The 24,410-nt window shown below is 44.2% G+C and overlaps 1 protein-coding gene across 1 annotated transcript in view; it reads left to right on the top strand.

Moving 5' to 3' along the window:
* Positions 1-24,410, top strand: part of RYR3 (ryanodine receptor 3) — a 483,582-nt gene that overhangs the window by 447,428 nt on the left and 11,744 nt on the right. Inside the window, exons 80-92 of the mRNA XM_081831839.1 lie at positions 1,663-1,736; positions 1,982-1,999; positions 2,646-2,726; positions 3,190-3,278; positions 4,244-4,372; positions 7,816-7,920; positions 9,626-9,707; positions 10,360-11,690; positions 13,736-13,794; positions 14,719-14,890; positions 15,954-16,040; positions 17,332-17,532; positions 20,689-20,819. Coding sequence (XP_081687965.1) covers positions 1,663-1,736; positions 1,982-1,999; positions 2,646-2,726; positions 3,190-3,278; positions 4,244-4,372; positions 7,816-7,920; positions 9,626-9,707; positions 10,360-11,690; positions 13,736-13,794; positions 14,719-14,890; positions 15,954-16,040; positions 17,332-17,532; positions 20,689-20,819 — 2,559 coding nt within the window. The remainder of the gene's footprint in view (positions 1-1,662; positions 1,737-1,981; positions 2,000-2,645; positions 2,727-3,189; positions 3,279-4,243; positions 4,373-7,815; positions 7,921-9,625; positions 9,708-10,359; positions 11,691-13,735; positions 13,795-14,718; positions 14,891-15,953; positions 16,041-17,331; positions 17,533-20,688; positions 20,820-24,410) is intronic.

The following is a 24,410-nucleotide window of genomic DNA, read 5'->3' as shown; positions in this document are numbered from 1 at the left end:
TCATAATTTTGCTAACCTTGTTTGATGGAGTAAATATTGTATGTACCCTGGGGTGATAGGGAACATATTTGAGCTGCAGTACAATCCCTTTCTCTGAGCTCCATTTTTTCCCCACCAACAGCCAACTCATTTATTACCTCTCTCAGGAAAAGGAAATGTAATATTGCGAGGCCTGACTCACTGAAGATAAAGTAGTACATGTGGACGCAGAATGGGAAAACTCGAGACAGTTCAGTTCCATATTGCACATGAAATTCTCAATTAAATATTTAAGTGTTCTCAGTAGTCTGTAATACTTCATATTATTAAACTCATTTGTAGTTATGGCTTAGAGGGACAGGTGACATACCTTTAGAGGCCAGTGAGTACTAACAAGTTTTAAGATATTTTCATGATTTTTGTTGATTATAAAAGTAATACATATTGGTAAAATATTGAAACATTAGAGAAATTAAAACATTTGAAATGGGTGTTTTGGAATGGAGTAAGGGTCAGAAACATCTGTTCCCCCAGATAGTCTCCTGAATCAGAACTGCTCCTTTGAAGCACCTTTGTCCAAAGGTCCTACTTCCCTGCTCTCATCTCTTGACAGCAAAGCTAAAATAGAAGGATGGTTTTGTGTTATTGAGAAGAACATTTCTACAGCAGGATCTGGGAAAAAACAACAATATGGCAATAGGACTTTTCACTGTTTTCTCTTTACAATTCATCTAAATTGCAGAAGATATGTGGCTCCCTAAAAGGGGAAAAGAAATGCTGGTTTTTTTCCCTGACATCTTTCCAATCCAATGGTCATTTCCTTTGCCCAGTGGTAAAGGAAAGGCGAAGTTTTACAGAATCTTAATGGGTTCAGCCATAAGCTGCCCTAACAGCTATATTTTTGTGAGACCTCATGTTATGGTCTATAAAGCCTTTCAGATTGGGGAAAGAGCTAGAGTCTGTTAGAGAAACAGAATGAGCCTCAATGTATATGATTATACATTGTCCTCCTTATCAAGTTCTGTGGTTGTATTAGGGGTTCCTGGCTAAGTAGGATTTGGTGGCAGCTGTGATTGGGAAGTTCAGAGAAAGTGGGAACAAAAAAAAAAAGGCTAGCTTGTTACAGGTTCTGGGACAGCATTGCCTCCAGAAGGCTTAATCTCAACTACTCTTGGCTTCTGAATAATACAAGAATTCTAAAAGGGTGTGGCCCTTTGGACTCTGAACTCTGTAGCCCTTTCCATCAGTATTCATCCTGAGCACTAAAACCACAATTCCTTGTGATTCGTGGAGAAAATAGATAAATGTGGGAGGTGAACATTAATTAGTGCAGTTTAAAGTAAACTTTCTTTTGAGAAATCATAGAAATAGATTATTCCTTCTTTATTTGGGAAACCTTTCTAAATCATCATGCATAAGAAAGGACTCAGACTGGACAAACAAGGACAGTCGTTCTAAGTTCTTCTGACCCCTGGCCGTGCATGCCTGTGAGCTATAGGCATCCTTGGACAACACTCTTGATGCAAACCCAGGGAACTGCTAGACTTTCAACCACACTGTACTGTGTAGACCATTTATGATAACACAAGAACAAGATTCTTAGTCAATAGGTACACTGACATCAGAAATCCAGTTTCCCAGTGTGCATAGCCCTGAACCTTGTTTTCTCTCGTTTCTTACAAGTGTCCTTGATTTGAATGCATTTGAAAGGCAGAATAAAGCTGAAGGCCTGGGGATGGTTACTGAGGAAGGAACACGTAAGTAACTAATAAATGTGAAGGCCGTTTTCTTCCTGATTACCATAATTAACTATTTCTGGTTAGAGCCCCTGCTCAGTGCTTCTTAATCTGCAAGGACTTGCTCAATTTCAGCAAAATCTTCCCATCAGTAGCTTTGATAAAGGCTGGATGTGTTCACAGAGCCAGCCTTAACTAGACACAGTTTATCATGGTGTTTATGATTTTTCTTACTTTGCATTCTTCTGTTTTTCTCTTATCACCAGTCATTGTTCGTGAGCGTGGTAAGTTTGAGTTTCTGGCCCCAGTTGTCTACCATGTGTGTGAGTCCTAAGGGACCTTATTTAATTGCTGCAGTGCAGATACATTTTTAGGCTTGGTAGTGTTGCATGTGAAGCTTAATTCAGCATTTTGATGCTTAAAGAAGTGTCTTCCATCTGTAAAGCATGGGTTCTGGACCCTGAGCCATTACTGCCATTAGCCTAGCTGGTTTGCTTACAAATGCATCCCAGGGCTCACTGTTTTAGCTTGGTTGGTCATTGTGTTCTGTAGCCTCGGTTCCAGGTTAATCGGGTTTTTACCCCTTCATTCATTTTTTTTAAATTTTATTATGTTATGTTAATCACCATACATTACATCATTAGTTTTTGATGTAGTGTTCCATTATTCATTGTTTGCGTATAACACCCAGTGCTCCATTCAATACGTGCCTTCTTTAATACCCATCACCAGGCTAACCCATCCCCCCACCCCCCTCCCCTCTAGAACCCTCAGTTTGTTTCTCAGAGTCCATAGTCTTCCCCCTTCATTTAAAGTTCCCTTTCCAAACTGTTCTGACGCAGGCCCTTTGTCATTTTTGCAGTCGTTTGCTTTGGAAAGTATTCTAGGCTGAGAAGCCAAACAAATGCTCACTAATTTTCTGTTTTCAAGGTGAAAAAGTACTCCAGAATGATGAGTTTACACGAGATCTCTTTCGATTCCTGCAGTTACTTTGTGAAGGACATAACAGTGGTAAGTGGAACAGATTGATTTGTCAAAGGAAAACAACATTCAGGTGCCAAATTATGATTCAGCTCAGGATGCCACATTTCATACAACCAGCTGCTGACTCAAGGACAACAGTTAATCCATTCCTCAATAAAAAAAAACCTCAATGGAAAACCAACTTGAACTTCAGGGCTGATGTTATTTAGTGCCACCCAGGCTGAGTGGCTTCCAGAATCTTCAGATGGTACATCTAAACACCCGCCCCTTTCCATCAAGCCCCTCAGAGCTCATTAAGTCCACTTTCTGGTCTCACCAGGATGGGAGGGCTCAGGGCAGAACTCTGTCCTGCAGGACCCACCAGGACCCAAACAGGGTGCTCTTGTAAGGCTTTTCACACAGTATGTCTCTTCTGAGTTTAGCCAACAGGGCTTGCCCAGCTTCCTCGGCATGATGAGAGCAGGCTCTGACCCAGCCCTGGTGTTTTTAGACTTTCAGAACTTCCTGCGGACTCAGATGGGCAATACCACCACCATAAACATCATCATCAGTACCGTGGACTACCTCCTGCGTCTGCAGGTCAGTGGGTCTTGGACAGTGGCATGGCTCACACACATTTCCAGAAGCTAAAGACAGTTACATGGGATCAGGGAAGGTCCAGGGTTCAGTCAAGCCCCAATAAGAATGGTGTTATAGTCTATGTCCGCACACTTATGGGAAGTCAAATGCCTAAAAATGTGTATTTGAAGACTGAAATGGGGGAGTGGTTAAATATCCAATCATCTAGTATAAAATGCCTATTTACCTCAGTTTTGCCAGTGAAAACCTCACCACAGAGCCCGAGAGCTGCAATACATGAATGAAAACAGAGTTTCACTAGGAAAAAGAAGTGCAGACGGTGGTGGGAATAGGATGAGTCCACAAGTTCTTAGTTCTGTAGAGGTCACTCAGTTTAACTGTTTGAAGGAAAATCCAAATAATATCAGGAAAATCTACACAAACATAAAAAAAAAAAGATTCTCTCTTCTCTCTGCTAAGTCTTCCTCCTGGTTCTGCCACTTACCAGTTGTAACCTGGAGCAATCTGTTTAACGGCCCTGTGTTCCGATGTTCTCATCTGTAGAATGGGTAGCACCTGTCTCAGAGGGTGGTCGTAAAGATGGAGAGATGTCATATATGCAGTGGGTCAGAACAACACCTGGCACTTAACAGTGTTAGCTCTTGTGTTGCTGCTCTTGTGCCAATTGGTTGGATGATAATCATTTTTACCTTTAATGTATATTTTTCATTGTGAATAAGTTGTCCTACATCGTGGTCACCCATGTCCAGCTGAACACCATCCTCTCTCCTATCTGCTCTTTCTTAGAAGAGTATATGCACTTCAGAGATGCTAGGGATTAGGTATCTCTGGGCTTTTTCCTAGGTTTCTGTCATAATGAAGAGGTCATAGCAATGCAGGATTCTCTTATACTCTTCCTGAACCTTGGGTTTTAGCTTCACTGACTTAAGGTTAAGAAATACCAAACTCTCCTTGTTTGTTCTTAGGAATCAATCAGTGATTTCTACTGGTATTATTCAGGGAAGGACATCATTGATGAATCTGGACAGCACAATTTTTCCAAAGCTCTGGCAGTCACGAAGCAGATTTTCAATTCTCTTACAGAATACATCCAGGTAAGTGCTGCAGAATGCATGCTTGAAAACAGAACATTTTTAACATTCCCATATTCTATATCCCCTATGGAATATTAGGATGATTATATGGACTGTGCATCCAGCCCTAGCACTGACAGTATGTATCTACAAATAGGAACCAAGTGTAGAAGAGTATTTCAAGAGTACTACTCTCTAGGAGAAGCTACAGTTTATGGTCCTTCACTGTGACCTATTCATAGCATTTTCACACTCTATTTGCATTTATCTAGTTATATTTTCCTTTCCCTCCTGGTTTGAAAATTTTTGTGGGCAGAAAATTTCTTATCTGATCTAAAATTCTTCATTTCTAGCACATGCAGCACATCCTAGATATTCAGTAAGCATGGGGAGTAGAGTGGAGAAATAATTACTAGAATGAAGGAATAAAGGGATAAGATGTTATCTTGAGTCTCAAAATTAAGAACTTATGAGATCCTACTAATTTGTCAGAAATTAACTCTATGGAAAAGGTGACTTTAGCAACACATAAACTATGTCCAATGGCAGTAGAATCTAGAATGAAATTCCAGTTGAATATTTAGATCTCACAGCATTCTTTACCTGTTTACAACAGTCTCTGGTCATTGCCTACAGTGGTCTAACAACTGTGAAAAGGAATAGAGGATGTATTCAGGCATAATTTGCTATGAAATCAGTAGCCATATCACAGTCCTCTGGGGTATAGTATGAGATTTTTTAAAAACCATCTAATGAGTCAACCGGCACACTCCGATCATATTTGTTTATTAAAAGAAACACAAAACTAAGACTATCAACTTGAAAAGGAAGATTTTAAGGGAGAGATCAATCCTAGGATTGTAAGAACTTGGAGAGAGAACCATAGAAACAGGTGACTGATCTGAAGTGTCACAGAACCTGAAATACCTGGGAAGGTCATTGAACAGATCTGACAAGAATTTGATTTGCTCTCTGTGGAAGCCATCCTAATCTTCAGAATTTCCCTTGGAGCACTTAACCCAAAAGTGAAAAAGAAGCTTCTTTTCAGTGAATGTGGGTTTCTTACAACAACTGGTTTTGTTCCAAAAAGAATCTAGAGGCTTCTAGGGGTTAGACATCAAAGGTACACGAACAGTGATTTTTTTAAAAGATTTTGAGAGAGAGAGCACACAAGCAGGGGGTTGGGGCAGAGGGAGAGGGAGAAGCAGGCTCCCCGCTGAGTAGGGAGCCTGATGCGGGACTGGATCCCAGGACCCCCGGGTTCACGACCTGAGCCAAAGGCAGATGCTTAACCAACTGAGCCACCCAGGCGCCCCTCAAACAGTGATTTTTAAACAAGCTTACATGATTTATGAAAGCAGGCAATACCTCTCATGCTGCCCTCTTCCCTGGGAATTCTGCCAGCCCTTTTCTAGAACTTGAGATGGTATCCGTGTTCTTTTTGGAAATTTATTATTGAAGAGTGATTTGGAGATGAGTTAAAGGGTAGAAACAAAATATAAGGAAAAGTTAAGGATGAAAAATGTAGGCAGAATGTGACAGAAGAATCTAAGGGTATAAAAAATATATAAAACGATTTCGCTGAAGGGGTGGGGAATAAGGTACTGACCTAAGAAACTTTGGGAGTGAATACAGACTGTAAGACCAAAGGCAAAAGGAACTGTACATAAGCACTTTAGTTGCTGAAGTTTTTCCCGTAGGGATACGTGTTAATAATTCTGCAACCATTTTACACATATAATGGAAGTGAGCAGTTACTAAATGGCAGAAGCCAGGTTTCACTGTTGAATGGTTATAGATAAGCAAGAAGAAGCTAGATGACCCATGTGGAAGGGCATTAGAGTTGGATACATCAGTATGCTAAATTCACAGTTGGACTTAGTATTGATACAGATACTTACATATGGAAACGTTTCTAGATGCGTTGCGTACGCGTGGGTTAGTATAACACACACATATCTGCTGCCGTGTCAGCTGAGAGGGTCTTAAAGTAATGACATCACAGTAGCAGCAAGCACAACTGGCACCCAGATCTGGGTTTCAATAATTTTTTTTTTAATTTTTTATTTATTTGCGAGAGAGAGAATGAGAGACAGAGAGCATGAGAGGGAGGAGGGTCAGAGGGAGAAGCAGACTCCCCGCCGAGCAGGGAGCCCGACGCGGGACTCGATCCCAGGACTCCAGGATCATGACCTGAGCCGAAGGCAGTCGCTTAACCAACTGAGCCACCCAGGCGCCCCCAGATCTGGGTTTCTAATACCATTTTCCAGTGAGAGGAACCAGGCTTCTTAGAGAAAGGGCTGGTCCTAGTGCTGGGGCAGGGAATACATAAGATGACCCAGAGAATACTATAGTGCAAGGAAATGCCAGGGGCGGGGGGACGTGGCAGGGAAGAGAGAGTGATGGGCGTATGTCCAAGGGACCCGGGCCAACTAAAAGAGCTCCCAGGGACCAAAACTGGAACAATTTGAGTGACAAAATAGAGTAGTATTGGATTATAACCCAGAGCATAAAATGAATATGTGGAGTCCCTATTAATGTAAATAAATGATTACGTATATAAGAATGAATAGACAAATCTCCCAGGTAGAAGAATTCCAGATGATTTATTTTTTTAAATGTTGATTCAATGTATAAAAATAGGAAAAGTTATTAAGATGGGAAATGAAAACTGGTAATGAAGTCATCCCTCTATGGCTTTCCAAAAAGGTACAAATGATATTGTACCTAAAGTTTAGGTTAGTTATAAGAAAATCCTAAAGGTAGTTGAACATTAGGAATATATTTTTTAAAGATTTTATTTATTCATTTGACAGAGGGAGAGAGGGAGAGAGCACAAGCAGGGAGAGCAGCAAGCAGAAGGAGAGGGAGAAGCAGGCTTCCCGCTGAGCAGGGAGCCCCATGCGAGACTTGATCCCAGGACCCTGGGATCATGACCTGAGCTGAAGGCAGTTGCTTAACCGACTAAGCCACCCAGGCGCCCCTGAACATTAGGAATATTATTCACATTTTTTTACTTGAGTAGATAGCCATGTGACCATAGCATGTTATGCATAGCTTTGCCTGAAAACAGTAGGGCCTGCTTTTCAAATTGTGGAAGCCTGGAGTTCCTCGTAACCCCTCTTAGGCCAAGGTGGAGGTAAGAGTGGGCAGGAGTGCATCTCACTCTAAATAATATTCTTCTTTGTAGTATTTTATTTGAAGAACGCATTCTGAAGCTAAAAGAAAATCTCTGAGAAACCACTGCACTGTGAAATTCCTGGTGGTTTTTCCTAGACATAGGTCCCTATGATGGGGGGCAAAAAGTAATACCCTGGGAAAATAGTGTGCCACAAAATACGTGACTTTTGCAAGGAGCTATCTGCTGATAGAAGCAGGTGTCCTGTGCACTGACTAGGGCGAGATTCAGAGCAGCTCGTGATGAAGTAAGTCTCCATGAAATAAGGATGTCCTCTTCTCCATAGGGCCCTTGCATTGGGAACCAACAGAGTCTGGCTCACAGCAGGCTGTGGGACGCGGTGGTCGGCTTCCTCCATGTGTTTGCGAACATGCAGATGAAACTCTCTCAGGTACTGTGGCCCTTCCCCGCTGTGTCATTGATGTGAAATGCTGAATCACTCCTCACCCCTTGGTATTCCCCCCTGTGGATGTGGCTGCTTGATCAAATGGTTGGACCAGCCATGCAGATGAGGTCTCACTTTTACACCCGAGAGCTTCACTGGGCGACAGGAACGAATGGCTCCAGGGGTGTCCTAGACAGGCTTTTGCATGGATGCAGCTTCCTTCCTTGTGTCCCACCAACCTACCCTTTACATAATTGCCTCAACACTCGCTTTTTATGATGCCCATCCTTTTCGCTTGTCACTGTTGTGTCAATTTATGACAATCTACCAGCCCCTTCTGGGTCTGTCAAATGTCTGCATGTCTCTGTAATTCATATATCCCTCCTCTCTCACCTTGGCTTCCCCTTCCTCCCCGTTGCTGCCTTTCCTTCTCACTCCCCATCTCTCTGGCAAGATGAATCAGAATCGCTCCGAGCATTTATTATGAACAAATAAATGGAGTGTATATAGTTGTCGATCGCCTCTCTCCATGGCAACACATGAGGGAGAACTTCAGGATGTGTTTCAGGCTGATTAGAGGAACATTTGCAGCATTAATTTAAGTAACGCGTAACTAAATTTTCAAGGCTGTCACATCTGCCTCTCTTGTAGAATGTGCTATTTAACCCTTTCATTTTTCCCCTTTTGACTCTGGCCTTATGGGAGGAGAGAGTTCTTGGGAGCGCTGCTAATTTGGCAGTAATACGTCCATTCCTGTGTCAGTCCAGCCGGGCCGGTGCAGTGGAGAGGCTCTGGAGAGAGGAGCCTGGCCCTGTTTACCTCTTCGCTGGTGACTTTCAGGAAGTCACTCCCCCTTCCTGGTTTTTGGGTCCATCGTCTGTGAAATCTTGGGGATTAGAATAGACGATCTGAGATCTCTTCCAGCTCTTCGTATTCTGCACCTCTGTGATAGTCCGTGTGTAGCTATGACCCACACCGAAGGGGGGGGCAGTCCCTCTGAAAGTTGAGAGACTCAACAAAGAACTGTATTTGTGAGAGAGAATCTGTACAAGAAGTGTGGCCCAGAGCACATTTTTAAATATCACCCTCAGATTGCCCACCTCAGATGATCCAAGGGTTGTTTTTCCTTCTGTGACATTGAGTTTAAAACAGAGAGCTAACTTGGTGATGCCCTGTCTGCAAGGCCAAAATGAAAACCAAACAGACTAGTAGCAAAACCATCCAGAGGAATAGTCTCAATTCTGTAACATATTAAGGGACCAGTGGCACCCAGATCACCACCAACTAGAACCAGGAGACTCTAGCCCAGAAAGAAAGGAGAACCCACTTGGGGATTATAACCTTGACACCTTAATTGGATTGCAGTAGTATTCCCCAAAAGCTCACCTGATCATTGTCCAGGATAAAAAACAACATGAACTAGTAGAAATACCTAACGGCTCTTTGGTGGATTGGGTTGTTCAGTAGTTTCGGACAACAAGTAGTATGTCTGCCACATTGTACTAATACAAGGGAAACTAAAGGAGCTCTCTTGGATGAGTCAGGCCACAGCGAGCCTCCCCAATGCTACAAACAGTGGATGATAAGATGTCCACAAGCACAATGGACACGACTTTCACCTAACCTTTCCAGAGCAGGCTCTTCTTGCTCACTGCCCTAAACTTTGCTCAGGGATCAGATAGCTCAGGGGTATCTCCTGTTTCTGTTCTAGGATTCCAGTCAGATCGAGCTGCTGAAGGAACTCTTGGATCTCCTTCAGGACATGGTGGTGATGCTTCTGTCCCTCCTGGAAGGTTGGGCTGTTTGGTATAACTAGGCATTCACACAACTGTAATTGGTCTGAGCACTAACCGTACTAATCATGCAGATTATCCTTCTGGCAGGTCGTTGATGCCATATGACATTGGTTAGAAAACCAAATTTTCAGAAGCAAAAAATGAGTGAGGGGCACATGGTCTGATGGACAAAGCCTGAAACCAACTCATTTTATGTTACTAGGAAAGCCAGAATGAACTGGGGAAAACCTCCAAGCTTTGCTCTTCCCTAACCTCTCCCTCTCCCCATTGCTTTTCAGTACATCTGGCTGCCAGTGTGTATGCCAGCCATCTAGTTGGGCACCCTACGAGGTCTAAGGGGATAAGAGGGGCACCGCTTATCCCTATGTGTCCCCAGTAATCTGATAATGAAACCACTACCCAGGCCCCAGTCCAGAAAGAAGGGACTGGCGTGGCCACCTCCTTCTTCCCTTTGTTTCTTTCCCCCTTGGCTCCTAGTGGTGTAGTCTTTATGGCTTGCTGCTCCCTCTTACCCATTTCCAAACCATCACGGTCAGAAAAGAGCCGACTGATTGGGCAGACAAGTTTTCTAAAAATAGCTACCTGACCAGTTACATGATGACTTGGGTTTATTTATATATTTGTATGTCTTTTTGAACCTGCCTCACAGGGAATGTGGTAAATGGAACTATTGGCAAGCAGATGGTTGACACCCTGGTAGAGTCATCTACCAATGTAGAAATGATCTTGAAATTCTTTGACATGTTCTTGAAACTTAAAGACCTAACCAGCTCAGACACCTTCAAAGAATATGACCCAGATGGTAAAGGGATTATCTCCAAAAAAGAGTTCCAGAAGGCCATGGAAGGGCAAAAACAGTACACACAGTCAGAGATTGACTTTCTCCTTTCGTGCGCAGAAGCTGATGAGAATGATATGTTTAATTACATTGATTTTGTAAACCGGTTCCATGAGCCGGCCAAGGACATAGGGTTTAATGTAGCAGTGTTACTGACAAATCTCTCCGAACATATGCCAAATGATTCTCGCCTTAAGTGTCTGTTGGACCCAGCAGAAAGCGTACTAAATTACTTCGAACCCTACCTGGGACGCATTGAGATCATGGGTGGGGCCAAGAAAATTGAGCGCGTTTATTTCGAGATCAGTGAATCCAGTCGAACTCAGTGGGAGAAGCCCCAAGTGAAGGAATCGAAGCGGCAGTTCATCTTTGATGTGGTCAATGAAGGTGGAGAACAGGAAAAGATGGAACTGTTTGTGAACTTCTGTGAGGATACCATCTTTGAAATGCAGTTAGCCTCTCAGATCTCCGAATCTGACTCAGCAGACAGGCCCAACGAGGAGGAGGAAGAAGATGAAGATTCATCTTATATGTTAGAAATTGAGGGTGAAGAGGAGGATGCCAAGTCTTTTGAGTCTGCCTCTGCGTTTGCCATGGCCTATGCCTCAGTGAAGAGGAATGTTGCCAACTTCCTGAAGAAGGCAACCTTGAAGAACCTCAGGAAGCAGTACAGGAAGGTGAAAAAGATGACCGTGAAGGAGCTCGTGAAGGTGTTCTTCTCTTTCTTCTGGATGTTGTTTGTGGGGCTCTTCCGGTTGTTCTTCACCATATTGGGAGGAATCTTTCAGATCCTCTGGAACACAGTGTTTGGAGGGGGCCTAGTGGAAGGGGCAAAGAACATCAGAGTGACCAAGATCCTGGGTGACATGCCTGACCCAACGCAGTTTGGTATCCATGATGATGCTCTGGATGCCGAGCGGGCAGAGGTGACTGAGCCAGGTGTGCCACCTGAACTAATTCACTTTGTGAAGGGTGACAAGGGAGATGCAGATATTATGTCCGATCTCTTTGGATTCCACCCAAAGAAGGAAGGTGGCTTAAAGCATGGGCCCGAAGGGGGTTTGGGTGACCTCTCTGAGATTATTGGCAAAGATGAACCCCCTACGCTAGAGAGTACCGTCCAGAAGAAAAGGAAAGCACAGGTAAGCACAAATTGTTTCTGTCATCTCTTCTTTATGCCCAGAAATGGACTTGCTGTCCATTCTGACACCAGTTCCCTAGGCACCAACATCGTGTTAGATGCCAGCCCTTCTGTACCCTGATCTTGCAATTCTCTGCCATGTCTGGGAAGAGCAAGACTCAGAGGGTTGTCTTAGGGTCTAGTTGCTGAGTGGTCTTCAGTGTACATTGTGGAGGCCAAACCTGATGGTCTTCCACGACTTTATTAGAAGGTTAGTCCTCATGGTGCACAGGTTCAGTGAGTGAACGGAAAGCATAGAACACCAGGGAGAGGTTTCCTTCACTACCCAAATGAGAGTGTTCCTATAAAAACCTGTCATAAGCCGAAATGGCATAAAGCAAAGAAGCATTTATCATTTTATAAAGGTAAAAATCCTTTTTTGATTTCTTGCAGTTAGCATAGGCAGGTCCTGATGGGGATCTTTCATAAAAGTGAAGTGGCATAAAGCATACTTTCAGATAGTGGGAGAAACCTAGGGAGCATAAGGGGAGACCTTTCTTTTGAGATGGTACTTCTGCAGTGTCCCAAATGGTCCAGATGATATCCTTTAGCCCAGCATCATGCTTGGAATATTTTCATTCTTGAGATGAACCTACTATCCAGTGTGGACTTTGAGTCAATTGACTAGATTAAGGGAATAACAGTAATCCAGAGCCCCTTGGTCATGGAAGGTTCTGGGTGTTCCCCTCCATGGCAGCCTTCAACTCACAGCATCATTCTAGCATCAAAGAGAGACGTGTAAAGACATCAGAGGCCAAAGACAAATTTTATTCATTCATTTCATTAATATTTATTGAATAATTAATATGTGCTTCCCACTGTTTTGGGCTCTGAGAAGACAGCGGTGAGTGAGAAGTGCATTGTTGCTGTAATTTAGTGGAAGAAAAATAGACATTGTGGAAGTCAGTACAAGCATGAAGAATGTTAGGAAGGAAGAATGCCAGATAAAGGAAAATGTATAGGAGAGAACTCTCCCCTAATTTTGAAGAGTCTGGGATGGAAGCATCAGAACCATAGGCCTTCATGCAATATGAATTTATTTACTCTGTTTTGCTCTCCGATGTAGCCCCAGGTCCCAGACAGTTTGATACATAATAGGGACTCATTCAAGGCCTGTTACATACCCAGCTGTGTTCGTAGGATCCATGGGAATACAATGGTTAACAAGAGACAACACTTTTGCTTTAATAGATCTTAACTTCTAGTGGAAGAAGACAACAAATCAATAAGATAATTACCATTTGTGACACGTGCTGAAAGAAATGAACAAGGCCACGTGTTACAAAGTGAATACGGGCCCTACTATGAATAGGATGGTTAAGGAGACTTCCGAAAAGGTGTCACCTGAACCAAGTCCTGAAGGATGGCAGGCCCAGGAAAGACCAGGGCAGTCATACTCCAGGGAGAGGAGTGGCTTGTGCAAAGGTCATGGTGCAGGGAAGGATTTGGAATGTGCCAGGAAAGAAAATGAGGTCTGGCTGTTTAGGTGTAGGAAGTAACGAGTCAAGTGGTATAAGACAAGGATGGAGAAAAAGGCCATGATCACATAGGCCTTACAGGCCTCCCTGAGGAGCTTGAATTTTATTCTAAGTGTAATGGTCATCAGTCAGAGGGACTGGGGTAGTAGTTAAGAGGATTGAAGACAAGGCAGGAATTCTGTCTGGTGGAAGCAGCTTGTGGATTGGACCTGGTGTGATCTGTGTCCCATCCTTCCCTGACCCCGTGGGGCAGTAGGACCAGTGCCATGGGGTCCTCACACAAGTTTTCTCTGGGTGTTGAATAATAGCAGGATGACTGAGTTTTTAAATTTGCAATCTTTGCGTTGGCATTTCTCCAGAGTGGCTTACACTTGCATCCCGTGATCCTGAGGAAAGCAGAGGCACTCCGAAGAGAGAAAGCCATGGGCACGTGCAACCAAGGAGATGAAAATGGCCAGTGCTCTATATGGCTCATGACTGTGATCTCTTTAATTTGAGGAAAACTTGACTGATTGTTATTTTTGTCCAGGCAGCAGAGATGAAAGCAGCACATGAAACAGAAGGGAGAATGGAGCCCGAGAAGACAGAGTAAGTTCCCGGTAACTTTGGCTGTGGCAGGTAGTTCTTGACGACATCTATTGTTGTATTGCTGTGCTAAATAGAAATCTTGATTTCTGTTAATACAAGAAACAGGTATTGTGCAAGCCCTGGACACACTTCTTTTTACCCCAGCTGTACAATAAACATATTCCATTAACCATGTTAACTTTGTCATTGCACTAGAAGATCAGAATTTCACCATCTGGCCAAACAAGTCATTGAACACCCACACTTAGCAACTTCATATAATTGTGGTGGTGGTATCTAATATATTGAATACATATTACATGCCACGGTCTGTGCTAAGGTCTTTTTCTGTTTGTTTTTAGAGAGTGCAAGTGTGGGGGGTTTGGTAGGGAAGGGCAAAGGGAGAGGGAAAGAATCTCAAGCAGACTCCCCGCTGAGCTTGGAGCATGACATGGGACTCCATCCCACGACCCTGAGATCATGACCTGAGCTGAAATCAAGAGTCAGCCGCTTAACCAACTGAGCCACCCGCTTAACCGACTGAGCCACCCGCTTAACCGACTGAGCCACCCAGGTGGCCCAGTGTGCTAAGGTCTTTTATACAGTATCTCACTTAATTCCTACCACAAGCTTAGAAGAATAGGTACTATTACTAATTCCAACAGTCTTTAAAAATAAAGGACAACTTTTCTGAAGGGAAAAAAAATTTGTTTAGCCCCATATCAGAAGAGGACTACAAACACATTTACAACTGACGCACCCCTATGACCGCAGCTCCTCAAAGTGGCATTGGTCATTAAATGCAAAGTTGACATCCAGGCACTGTGGGGTGATACAGACTTGAAGTTCCCACCCTCCAGGAATAATGACAAGATTTCTTTTTCTCCCTCTCTGGGCCAGGCCTCCCACTGCCCTTCCGTGCTGATGGGTCTCTCATTCCTACAGCCTGGAAGATGGGGAGAAGGAGGATACAGCCAAAGAGGAAGAGCAAGCCGAGGCTCTGTGGGCAGACATGACAAAGAAGAAGAAACGACGGCGGGGCCAGAAAGTCGAGAAGCCTGAAGCTTTCATGGCTAATTTCTTCAAAGGGCTGGAAATCTATCAGACCAAGTTACTGGTAAGCGCTCCAGCCCTGGCCCCGCTCCTGACTCAGACCTCAGACGAGTGGCCACATTCTGTTTCACTGTTCAGGTCGTTATGCTTCTTCCTCTTTCTCATTCCTCTTCCTTTCCTCTTCTCCTTCATCTTCTGGTCCTTGTGTGTTGGAGGAAAAGGAGAAGAAGGTAACCTGTGCAAAGCCAAGCGCTCCAGCCCCTCTACCCAGCCCGGGATGCCCTGTGCTGTCCGCAGAAGGGTGCAGATACCTCTTTCTAGCTGGTTCTTCATGTGTGTCATGTGCAGACTTGGCTGATTGTAGTCCAAAATTCAGAAGTAGTTGGGTCATCTGGGATGCAAAAAGAATATGGTTATGTTAGGTTCACCTATTACTCCTCAAAAGTTATTCCACATGCAGTCAGCTCTCAGCATAGCTCGTAATGTCCTTTTCTGCACATTGCCTAGTGAGGGACAGTTGCTGATGGCCAGGACAACATCACTGGGGAGAGCCCCCTCCACAGAGAGCTTGAGAGCTTTCCCCAAGCAGCTATCATTCCAGTCCTCAAGGGCTAGTTCTTCTGGGGAAGATGGCAGTGGGAATGCTGCCCCCTGAGGGGACAGAGGCAGAGGCTCTGACTTACAAAGGGACGAAGACACTAGGCCACAGACTGGCTACCTCCAGACTGGGAGCTACAGGGCTCTTCAGTGGGCCTTGAATACTCATAATTTCCAAATACACTACTTTCTGAGTGGAAAGTGCGCAAGCGCTCGAGCACACACACACCCCTTCACAGCAGCATTTGAATCCTCTGGGGTGATGTGTTTAGGCATTTGGTTCCCTGAGGGGTAACCCAGAGCAGGGTTCCCTTGAGCATCATTCTCAGCAATTTTTTTTTTTTTAAATCCGTGTCCCTGGTTCCTCCCCAAATAAGTTGTAAGTCCAGGATTGTCTTAGAGGAGTGATTATCAACGAGTAGGACTTGTCCTGTATACATTTCTAGCCAGAAAAGGTCTTCTGTTTGAGGGAAGGAAGGTCTCTTTCCCTTCTAAAACTCTTCTACTCCTGCCTGTCCTTTCCTTTTCAGCATTACCTGGCCAGGAATTTCTACAACCTGAGGTTCCTCGCTCTGTTTGTAGCCTTCGCGATCAACTTCATCCTACTCTTTTATAAGGTGATACTGCATTCAGGGCTTATTTACTAAATAGACTATATTCTTTTCTAAAATCATAATAGAATGTATGCTCTTAATTAGAGCAAAAATGTGAATATCTAAGGAAATTTCTAAGACATTGGCTTCTAAAGGGGTATGGTCTTTAGCAGTGCAGAGAGTGGAGACACCACTTGCCAGGGAAGCCATTTGGGGCGCTATTTCCAGAGTTCAGGCTTGTTCTAGTCATTACTTTATAAACTCTCCAAATGTGTGTTGGGTACCTCCTATATGCTGGACCCTATAGTGGGCACTGAGATGTATCTCAAAATGAGTAATAAATATAGGTCTTTCCTTAAAGGATAAGGTAACAGAAAGCCATTTTCATTGGCCCATAGGTTAGAACCATTATGAAGGAAGAATTAACAGTAGTTGGTTTTTGGGATATGGGAAAAGAGGGACTGATCAAGATAAATAAAGATTTTGAACATTGGTAAGTGGGTCTCATAGACCATAGGCACATAATAAATGTTAGTGGAATGAATTCATGAATGATAGGTTCTGGATTCTCGACATCGTCTTTAACTGGCTATCCTAACTTTCGCCTCTCTCCCTTTCTATCTAAAACCACCAATCTGACTTTTATAAAACCTGCTTTTACCTACATCAACCTGCCACTAGGTTGAACTAGTAATGGCTTTCCATTGCCTGTGGAGGAGAAATGGAGGCCCATAGAGGGGTGTGGCAAAGCTCGGGTCTAAACTTACCAAGGCTGAAGTGACTGCGGACAGTCGTCCCGGCGAAGAGAGCCAGCCAGCGGTGGGGCTGCAGGGGGAAGCCTCACGGGTGTGGATCTGGGGGCCATCTGTGTCAGAATGGCAGTTGAAGCCATGAATGTCACAGGTGTCGAAAAAAGCATGGAGAATGTTGAGTGTGCATGTGTGCACACGTGCATGCACTTGTACACGTGTGTGTTTGTGTCTCAGCCTCCTCCCCAGGCCACAGCGTTTCAGAAATTACCTGCTGTGGCATAGGGATCACGGCGTAGGTACTGCAGCGTTCCTAACTTTGAAATTTTTTGGGTTTTTTTGGAGAGATCGTCTTTGTCTCTTAAAAATTATGTTCGTAGTTATTAGAGATACTGGAGAGTCCTAGGAATAAGTTCCGTAAAACCTCATTCATTCGGCAGGTAATGCTGCATCACTACTCTGTGCAGCAGATGCTGGCAAGCTAAATGGGCGGGGGGGGAGGCGGGGGGAGCCCAGTTGCAGAGGCTCTCTCTGATGTTGGTAAGAGAGTATGTGTCTTGGGCCAGGTCACTGAAGAACCTTTAGAAGAAGAGACAGAGGACGTTGCAAACCTGTGGAATTCCTTTAATGATGAGGAAGAGGAAGAAGCGATGGTGTTCTTTGTCCTGCAGGAGAGCACTGGGTATATGGCACCAACATTGCGGGCCTTGGCCATTGTCCACACCATCATCTCTTTACTCTGTGTGGTGGGCTATTACTGCCTGAAGGTGAGTCGCTGGCCACTCTGAATTTAATGGGACTCCTTAGGGAAGACATCATTTGGAACCAGGTCTTTGTTCTCCAGGACTTTGCTGGTGGACGGAGGTTCATGGAGCAGTGGCATTGCCATCACTGGGAGCGGGCTAGAACTGCAGACTCTTGCCACGCCCCGAGGCTTTTCTTTCTTTTATTTTTTATTTTTTAAAGATTTTATTTATTTATTTGACAGAGCGAGACACAGCGAGAGGGCACACAAGCAGGGGAAGTGGGAGAGGAGGAAGCAGGCTTCCCACCAAGCAGGGAGCCTGGTGCGGGGCTCGATCCCAGGACCCAGACGCTTCACGACTGAGCCACCCAGGCGCCCCACCCCGAGCCTTTTAAATCAGAATCTGCAGCTCAGCATGCCTCCCGGGGGATCTGTATTCACAGTAGTTTGAGAAGCCTTGCTCTGGGAGTCCCTTTTCAGGCACTTCCTGTTGACTTTCATAGGGTTAGAATCACCAGGCTAAGTCACACGTGGGGCTCGTAATGAGAGCTCCTTCTGATCTTTGAACTTAGGTTGGAATTTTTATAAAAATGCTTTTCACCTTTCAAAACGTATTAGGTTTCAACTACTTGAGATGGCAGAAGAAAACTTACTGATGAGTTACTGTTTCAGTTATCCAGTGCTAGGTAACAGATTGCCCCCAAAACTTAGTGGCTTAAAATGACAATCACTTTCTCTCTCTGGTTCTCTGGCTCGACTGGGCACACTTGAGCAGTCCTTCTGCTCCGCGTGAAGGCAGCCGTGTCAGCCACCATCTGTCAGCTCAGCTGGGCTGGACTGTCCCTGATGACACGCTCCCACGCCGGCAACGCTGACAAGGGAGCAAATGGTTGGAAGGCTGGGCTCAGCCGGGGTAGCTGGGCCTCTCTGTCTCCCTGAAGACTCAGGGCATCCCTGAGTCACAGGGTCAGCCCGGAGTCACTGACGCACAGGAGGCGAGCGGGAGCCACACCAGGGTACGAATATCAGGAGACTTAGTTCACTGCGGCCATCTTTGCACACTACTACGCTTATAGGAGTCTTCATATATGCGTATGACTCCCGCTATCCTATTTTTGGTGTTCCAAGTCCAGTTCTGCTACTACGCTACCACATCTTTTTTCCTCATTACATTTTTTTTCTTCTCTTAATTGCAAGTCTCCTTGGCCATACACCACGCCATCTTCCCCCTGGGAAGAGTCCACAACATGTATTCTTATCCTTGTGGCTGTCACTTCCCCCAGTGAACTAGAGTATTCTGCGGGAAGTCTAGCTGCCCTGTTGGGGCAAACACGTGCCCTGACCCACACTGAGGACTCCTTTGTAATGATGAAATCACAGAGTCTACAGCCAGGCTGCCTGGGTGGGACTCCCAGCTCTGCCACCAATCTCACCATTCCCCTGATTGCTCATCTGTAAAAATGAGTGTTATAATAATAACACCAACTCCAAAAAGTTGCTGGGAGTATTAAATGAAGTAATATGTATAACAGGACTCAGAACCCCAAACATAGTAACTACGAGAGCGTGCTGGTGGTTTACCTTAGTCCAGCATCCTGGGGCTCAGCTTGTTGGATTCGGTGCAGATATAACGGGGACCTAGAGAAAACAAAAGGTAAATACTACCTAGGGAATAAAGATGTGGAGGTCCTCCTTACAAGGGTATACAAACCCTTAGGAGACTGAAGCGGGGAGTGCTTCAAATCCCGGAGATGAGTACTGCTCTAACCCTTGGTGGTGGTGGTATTATTATTATTATTATTATTATTATTATTATTCAGAATCCTTTCCGAATACAGCAGATGTCGTTAGTCAGAGTGGCTTTACCTTTGCTTTCCCTCCCACATCATCCATTAGCGAGCAGCGATCATTGATTCCTCACAGTGTGCAAATGCCTATTATTAGCCTTTGCCACCTTCCTGTCGCTAGTCTTTTATCTTCTCTGTGGTGTTTTGTCATTTTAAAGAAAAAAAGGGCAAGAAGTAACTCTTTACAAATCATTATCTAAATTTTTTTTTTCTTGGAAATAAAGAAATAGTGTGGGGCATATGGATATCATGAGCTCTGAGAAAGAGTCACTGGCAGAAACCATTTGGAGACCCAGGCCTGAGGGATGTCGCATGGAACCAGTGGCTTTCCGGCCGCATGACAAGCCCTGGCTCTGTCTGCATTAAGCTTTCCTGGCTAGAGGAGCCCCTGGTTGCTCACTTCCTGGGATTTCAGCAGTCTCCTCTGACCTCACTAACTCTGTCCCTTATTTGAAGTATGTGTGTCTGGTGATGGTTGGGAAGTGGATTACTTTCCCCTCCTTCTCTGTGTACCTTTTCGGTGGTAGGTCATCAAAGCCATGCCACCATCTCTAGGCTAAAATGACAGTGACAACCGGAAGAGAATGAGGAGTGATTGTCGGGAACCAGCAAGTGTGCTACTCTCAGGAAGAAAACTTCAATACTGAAAGGCTGTACAGAGCCCGGTGAATCCTCTCCTCCTAGCTAGCAAACCGTGTTTCATCAACCAAACATCAGTGCCGTGAAATGAATATGACCATAGCCATTGAAGGGGGCTGGAACATTCCATGGTATTTCTGTGGCTGCCCAATCCACTCTAGAATAGCTCTTTCCTTTCTAAGTCTTGGTTCAACTCTAGTCTAGGAGTCCTAGGGGACCTAACCTATTTGGCCTAGGAACTGGCCTAAATGTGGCCTTCTCCCCAGGATGGGTCAAGGAGTCCAGTTTGTATTACTATCACCTATTCAATCCAAACCTTGAAGGGTGGCCCAAATGAAACCAGCTTTTTGGAGAGGGAGGCGTATTAGCCAAAGGAGTGAGAGAGATTTATTTGGCTTTAGATCTATACCTAGGCACCCTAAGAATCCTACTGCAAAGAGATTCATGCCTCAGGGGTACCTGGCTGGCTCAGTCGGAGGAGCATGTGACTCTTATCTCAGCGTCATGAGTTCAAGCCCCAGGTTGGGTATAGAGATTAATAAAAAAAATACATTTAAAAAAGAGAGAGAGGGAAAGTGAGAGACAGAGATTACCGCCCTTCAGTTGAAAAGGCTAATTTGTGGGGAATGCTTGGGAGAGGGCGCTGTAATCAGAAAGCCTTCTCTGAGTAACCAATGCCTACCCACTCCTAGGTCCCTCTGGTGGTATTCAAAAGGGAAAAAGAAATTGCCAGGAAGCTGGAATTCGATGGCCTGTATATCACTGAACAGCCTTCTGAAGATGACATCAAGGGGCAGTGGGACCGCCTGGTAATCAACACACCGTAAGTGTCACCCCTCACCGCCATCCTGAAAAGGAAAAGGAGTCTGTACTGTAAATAGAATGATGTGTTCTTAACCAGCTTTGGAGACTGATTAATATAAACCTTTTTTCTGGTTTCTAGGACTTATTTTCTCCACTGCCTTCCTAGTAAAATAGCCTGTTGCCCCTCAAACACTTGTGTCTATCTATAAGCATTTAATGGGGGACAGAGGATGTGATCAGGGAGTGCTAAGCATATTTAATTAAGACCAGATGGTCCAGTACAGTATGACTTCATTTTCCACGTTCAAGCCATACAGAATGTTTCCCTGGCCCGGGGGTTCTGAGATCGTCTGATCAGCTTCTCAAGAGCTCCCATACAGCACAGCGGTTCCATGACAGCACCCCACTGAAGTCTTCTCAGACAGGTAGCCTGGTTGGTAATAGAACTCCTGCCATTATCACTTGGTAGGCAGTTCCTTGGGCAGTTAAAATAGGGCCATCGGGGGGGGTGGGGGTGGTGACCACCTGTGGCGCGCAGCCTGCTTTGTTGGAAGGCAAGTGTATAATTGTTACTGTGGTGGGAAAGAGCGTGGATTCTCCAGCCACAGGTGGAAGACCAGGTCAGCTCTGTCACTTAGTTGTCTGTGGGCAAGGTAATGAAGCCTGCTGAGCCTCGATTTCCCCTTCATTAATAGAGGCATGAGAATACCACCTCCTGAAGTCCGGGAGGATCGATGAATGCATGTTACATGCTTGGTACAGTGCCTGGCACGTGGTAGGCATCAAGCTTTTCGTCATTCCCTTTCTCTACCCGTTCAAAAAATGGCCATCACCATTAGTGAAGGTAACGCCGACGTGTTCACAACTGGGAAAATGAGAGTTTTGAGATAAATTAATGCGCCGAAAGAGAAGAGCTACAGGGCTAGATATGTAAACAGAGGTGACTGTGTTGAAACTCTTAGCTGTGCCAATTAAACTGTGCACGTTTGCCAACAACAACCCTGACTGCTGGGGGAAGAAAATCGCTCCTGATCCAAAGATGGTCAGGCAAACGAGGGAGGCAGCTCTATAAAGGCACAACTGAGCTCTTTAAAATAGTCTCTAGAGGGGTGCCTGGGTGGCTCAGTTGGTTAAGCCTTCGGCTCAGGTCATGATCCTGGAGTCCCGGGATCGAGTCCCGCATCGGGCTCCCTGCTCGGCGGGGAGTCTGCTTCTCCCTCTGCCCTCTTCCCTCTCGTGCTCTCTGTCTCTCATTCTCTCTCTCTCAAATAAATAAATAAAATCTTTAAAAAAATAAAAAATAAAATAAAATAGTCTCTAGAATGGGAAGATTCTTCTCTTGGTGCGGGGGGAAGTGAGCATGCAAATCGAAAGTGTATCCCTGCTGCATGCAGGTCCTTGCCAATCCCCTCAAATAAGGCAAACTACAAACCCCGGTTTCTGACCCTTTGTCATCACATCACAGAAATTTTGGATACTATTAAATAATTGATCGTTTGGTCAGCTGTCTGCAATTATCAGTACTGCTTGTGACACAGGTGATATGGCCTAAAAGTCCCAGTAAAAAGGCAGTTTAAGATCTAGAAATATAAGTATCTAAGGAGTTAATGAGCCGAGTACACTAAAACGTCCCAACAAGGATCTTTGCTGTTTTTTTATTTGAAGTGGCTTAGATGTCCATGAGCAGAGAAATGCATAAATAGCTGTTTTAAAATTTTTAGATGGATCTTTTTTTTCCACAATAATGGCATCATAGTACATGCAGTGCTTTGCAGTAACCTACTTTTTACAGTTAACTATATATCAAAGAGAGCTTTTATTTTTATATTGTTAAATACACCTATTAAGAAAATATAAAATGTATATTTTAAGTCTAATAATGAACTACAAGGTTTTAAAAATGGAACCTTGCTCATAGCTTCCAAGCCCCGGGTGTTCTCCCTGATCATAACCTCCCCAACCCCCACTTAACTATTCTCCTGGCTTTAGTGATAGTCATTCTTTTACCACTTAGGTATGTGTCCCTAGAAGCGTTCTTTCACATTGACTATTTTTGAACTTTATGGAAATGGAATTATGCTATATGCATTATGCGGTCATACTTTTGTTCAACACTGCATCTGGGAACTCACCCATGTTGATGTGTATAGCCATAGTTTGGTCATTCTGAAAACTGTAGCATTTTCCATTGTATGAATGTTTATCATGTATTTTCCTGACAATGGACCGTTTCTACTTTCTGGCTCTTACAAACAGTGGGACAATGAACACTTTTATACCTGAGGCTCCAGTAAAAGGTTTCTCTAGAGTAGAGACCAGGAAAGGAATTTGCATAATAGTAGGAGATGCAAATGTTTGTCTTGATTTACATTCCAACCATCACTGTATGCGAGTTCCTGCTTCCCTGCCTCTGCCTCACTTGTTAAGATACTCAGATAATTGTGCTAATTCGGTAGGTGTGTAACAGCATCTCACTGTGCATCTCCTTCATTTCTAAAGAGGTTGAGCATCTTGTATTATTATTTTTGACCATTCATATATAGAAGTGTTATTTTTTTTTTTAAGATTTTATTTATTTATTTGACAGAGAAAGAGACAGCAAGAGAGGGAACACAAGCAGGGGGAGTGGGAGAGGGAGAAGCAGGCTTCCCACCGAGCAGGGAGCCAATGCGGGGCTTCATCCCAGGACCCTGGGATCATGACCTGAGCCGAAGGCAGACGCCTAACGACTGAGCCACCCAGGCGCCCCTAGAAGTATTGTTTATTGATACATTTCCCTTCTGGAGGTTCTGTTGTCTACCTCACACTTTAAGGATTATTATCAAGTAAAATTATGTTTTCTACCTTCAAGGAGCTTACATACCTAGTCAGGGGACAAGAATACTCAGACCAAGGTAAGATCATGTCTGTGAAATGGTCTTGCCTGGAACCTTCAGTCAGTGACCCTGTGGCATCACTTGTGGAATTTTCCACTTAGGACAAACTGTGACCATGGCTGAGTTGTATGTTATGGACCATTTGTATAAGGGATTTAAGAGAAAGGAGATTTTAGTGTGGACAGAGGAAGCCTGGATTGATTTTTTTATTTGCTTTGTTTATTTTAGGTTCTAAATGTAATACATGAAAAAAAATCAAGTAGAAAAGCATACAAAGAAGAAAATCAAAATAATCATTTCCATGCCTCCAGAGATAAAATCTATTACCACTTTACTCTATAAACTCAGCATTCGTTTTTGCTTTTAAGTGACATTTGGATGTTTGAAACAAAGAAATTGCTTTAGCTTTCCCCTTCCCGCTGTCCCTGCAAAAAAAAATTTTTTTAAAGATTGTCAGCCTGTTGGGGAAGTGGCATTTGCTGAGGGTTATTCTTCTGAGAGGTCCCTGAATAGAGGGAGGTCCTCACTTCCTTACTACCAGCTTGGATGGCCTTTATAGGAGACTACTGTGTTCCAGAGTCAATAAGAATGGACTCAAATTAAGGAAAACTGAACTGAGAATGCATGCACCAAGGGCCAGAGGTTCCTTGGCTGCAATCTAGACTCACAAGGAACTCTCCCAGGAAAGATCAATCATTGTGGAAGGGAGAAAAGTCTTTTTTTTTTTTTTTTTT

The sequence above is a fragment of the Leptonychotes weddellii genome, chromosome 9 (genome assembly GCF_054177405.1).
Source record: "Leptonychotes weddellii isolate Sample4059 chromosome 9, ASM5417740v2, whole genome shotgun sequence".
NCBI lineage: Eukaryota > Metazoa > Chordata > Mammalia > Carnivora > Phocidae > Leptonychotes > Leptonychotes weddellii.
The sequence above is the reverse complement of the archived record's forward strand: the minus strand, read 5'-3'. Positions and strand labels throughout refer to the sequence as shown.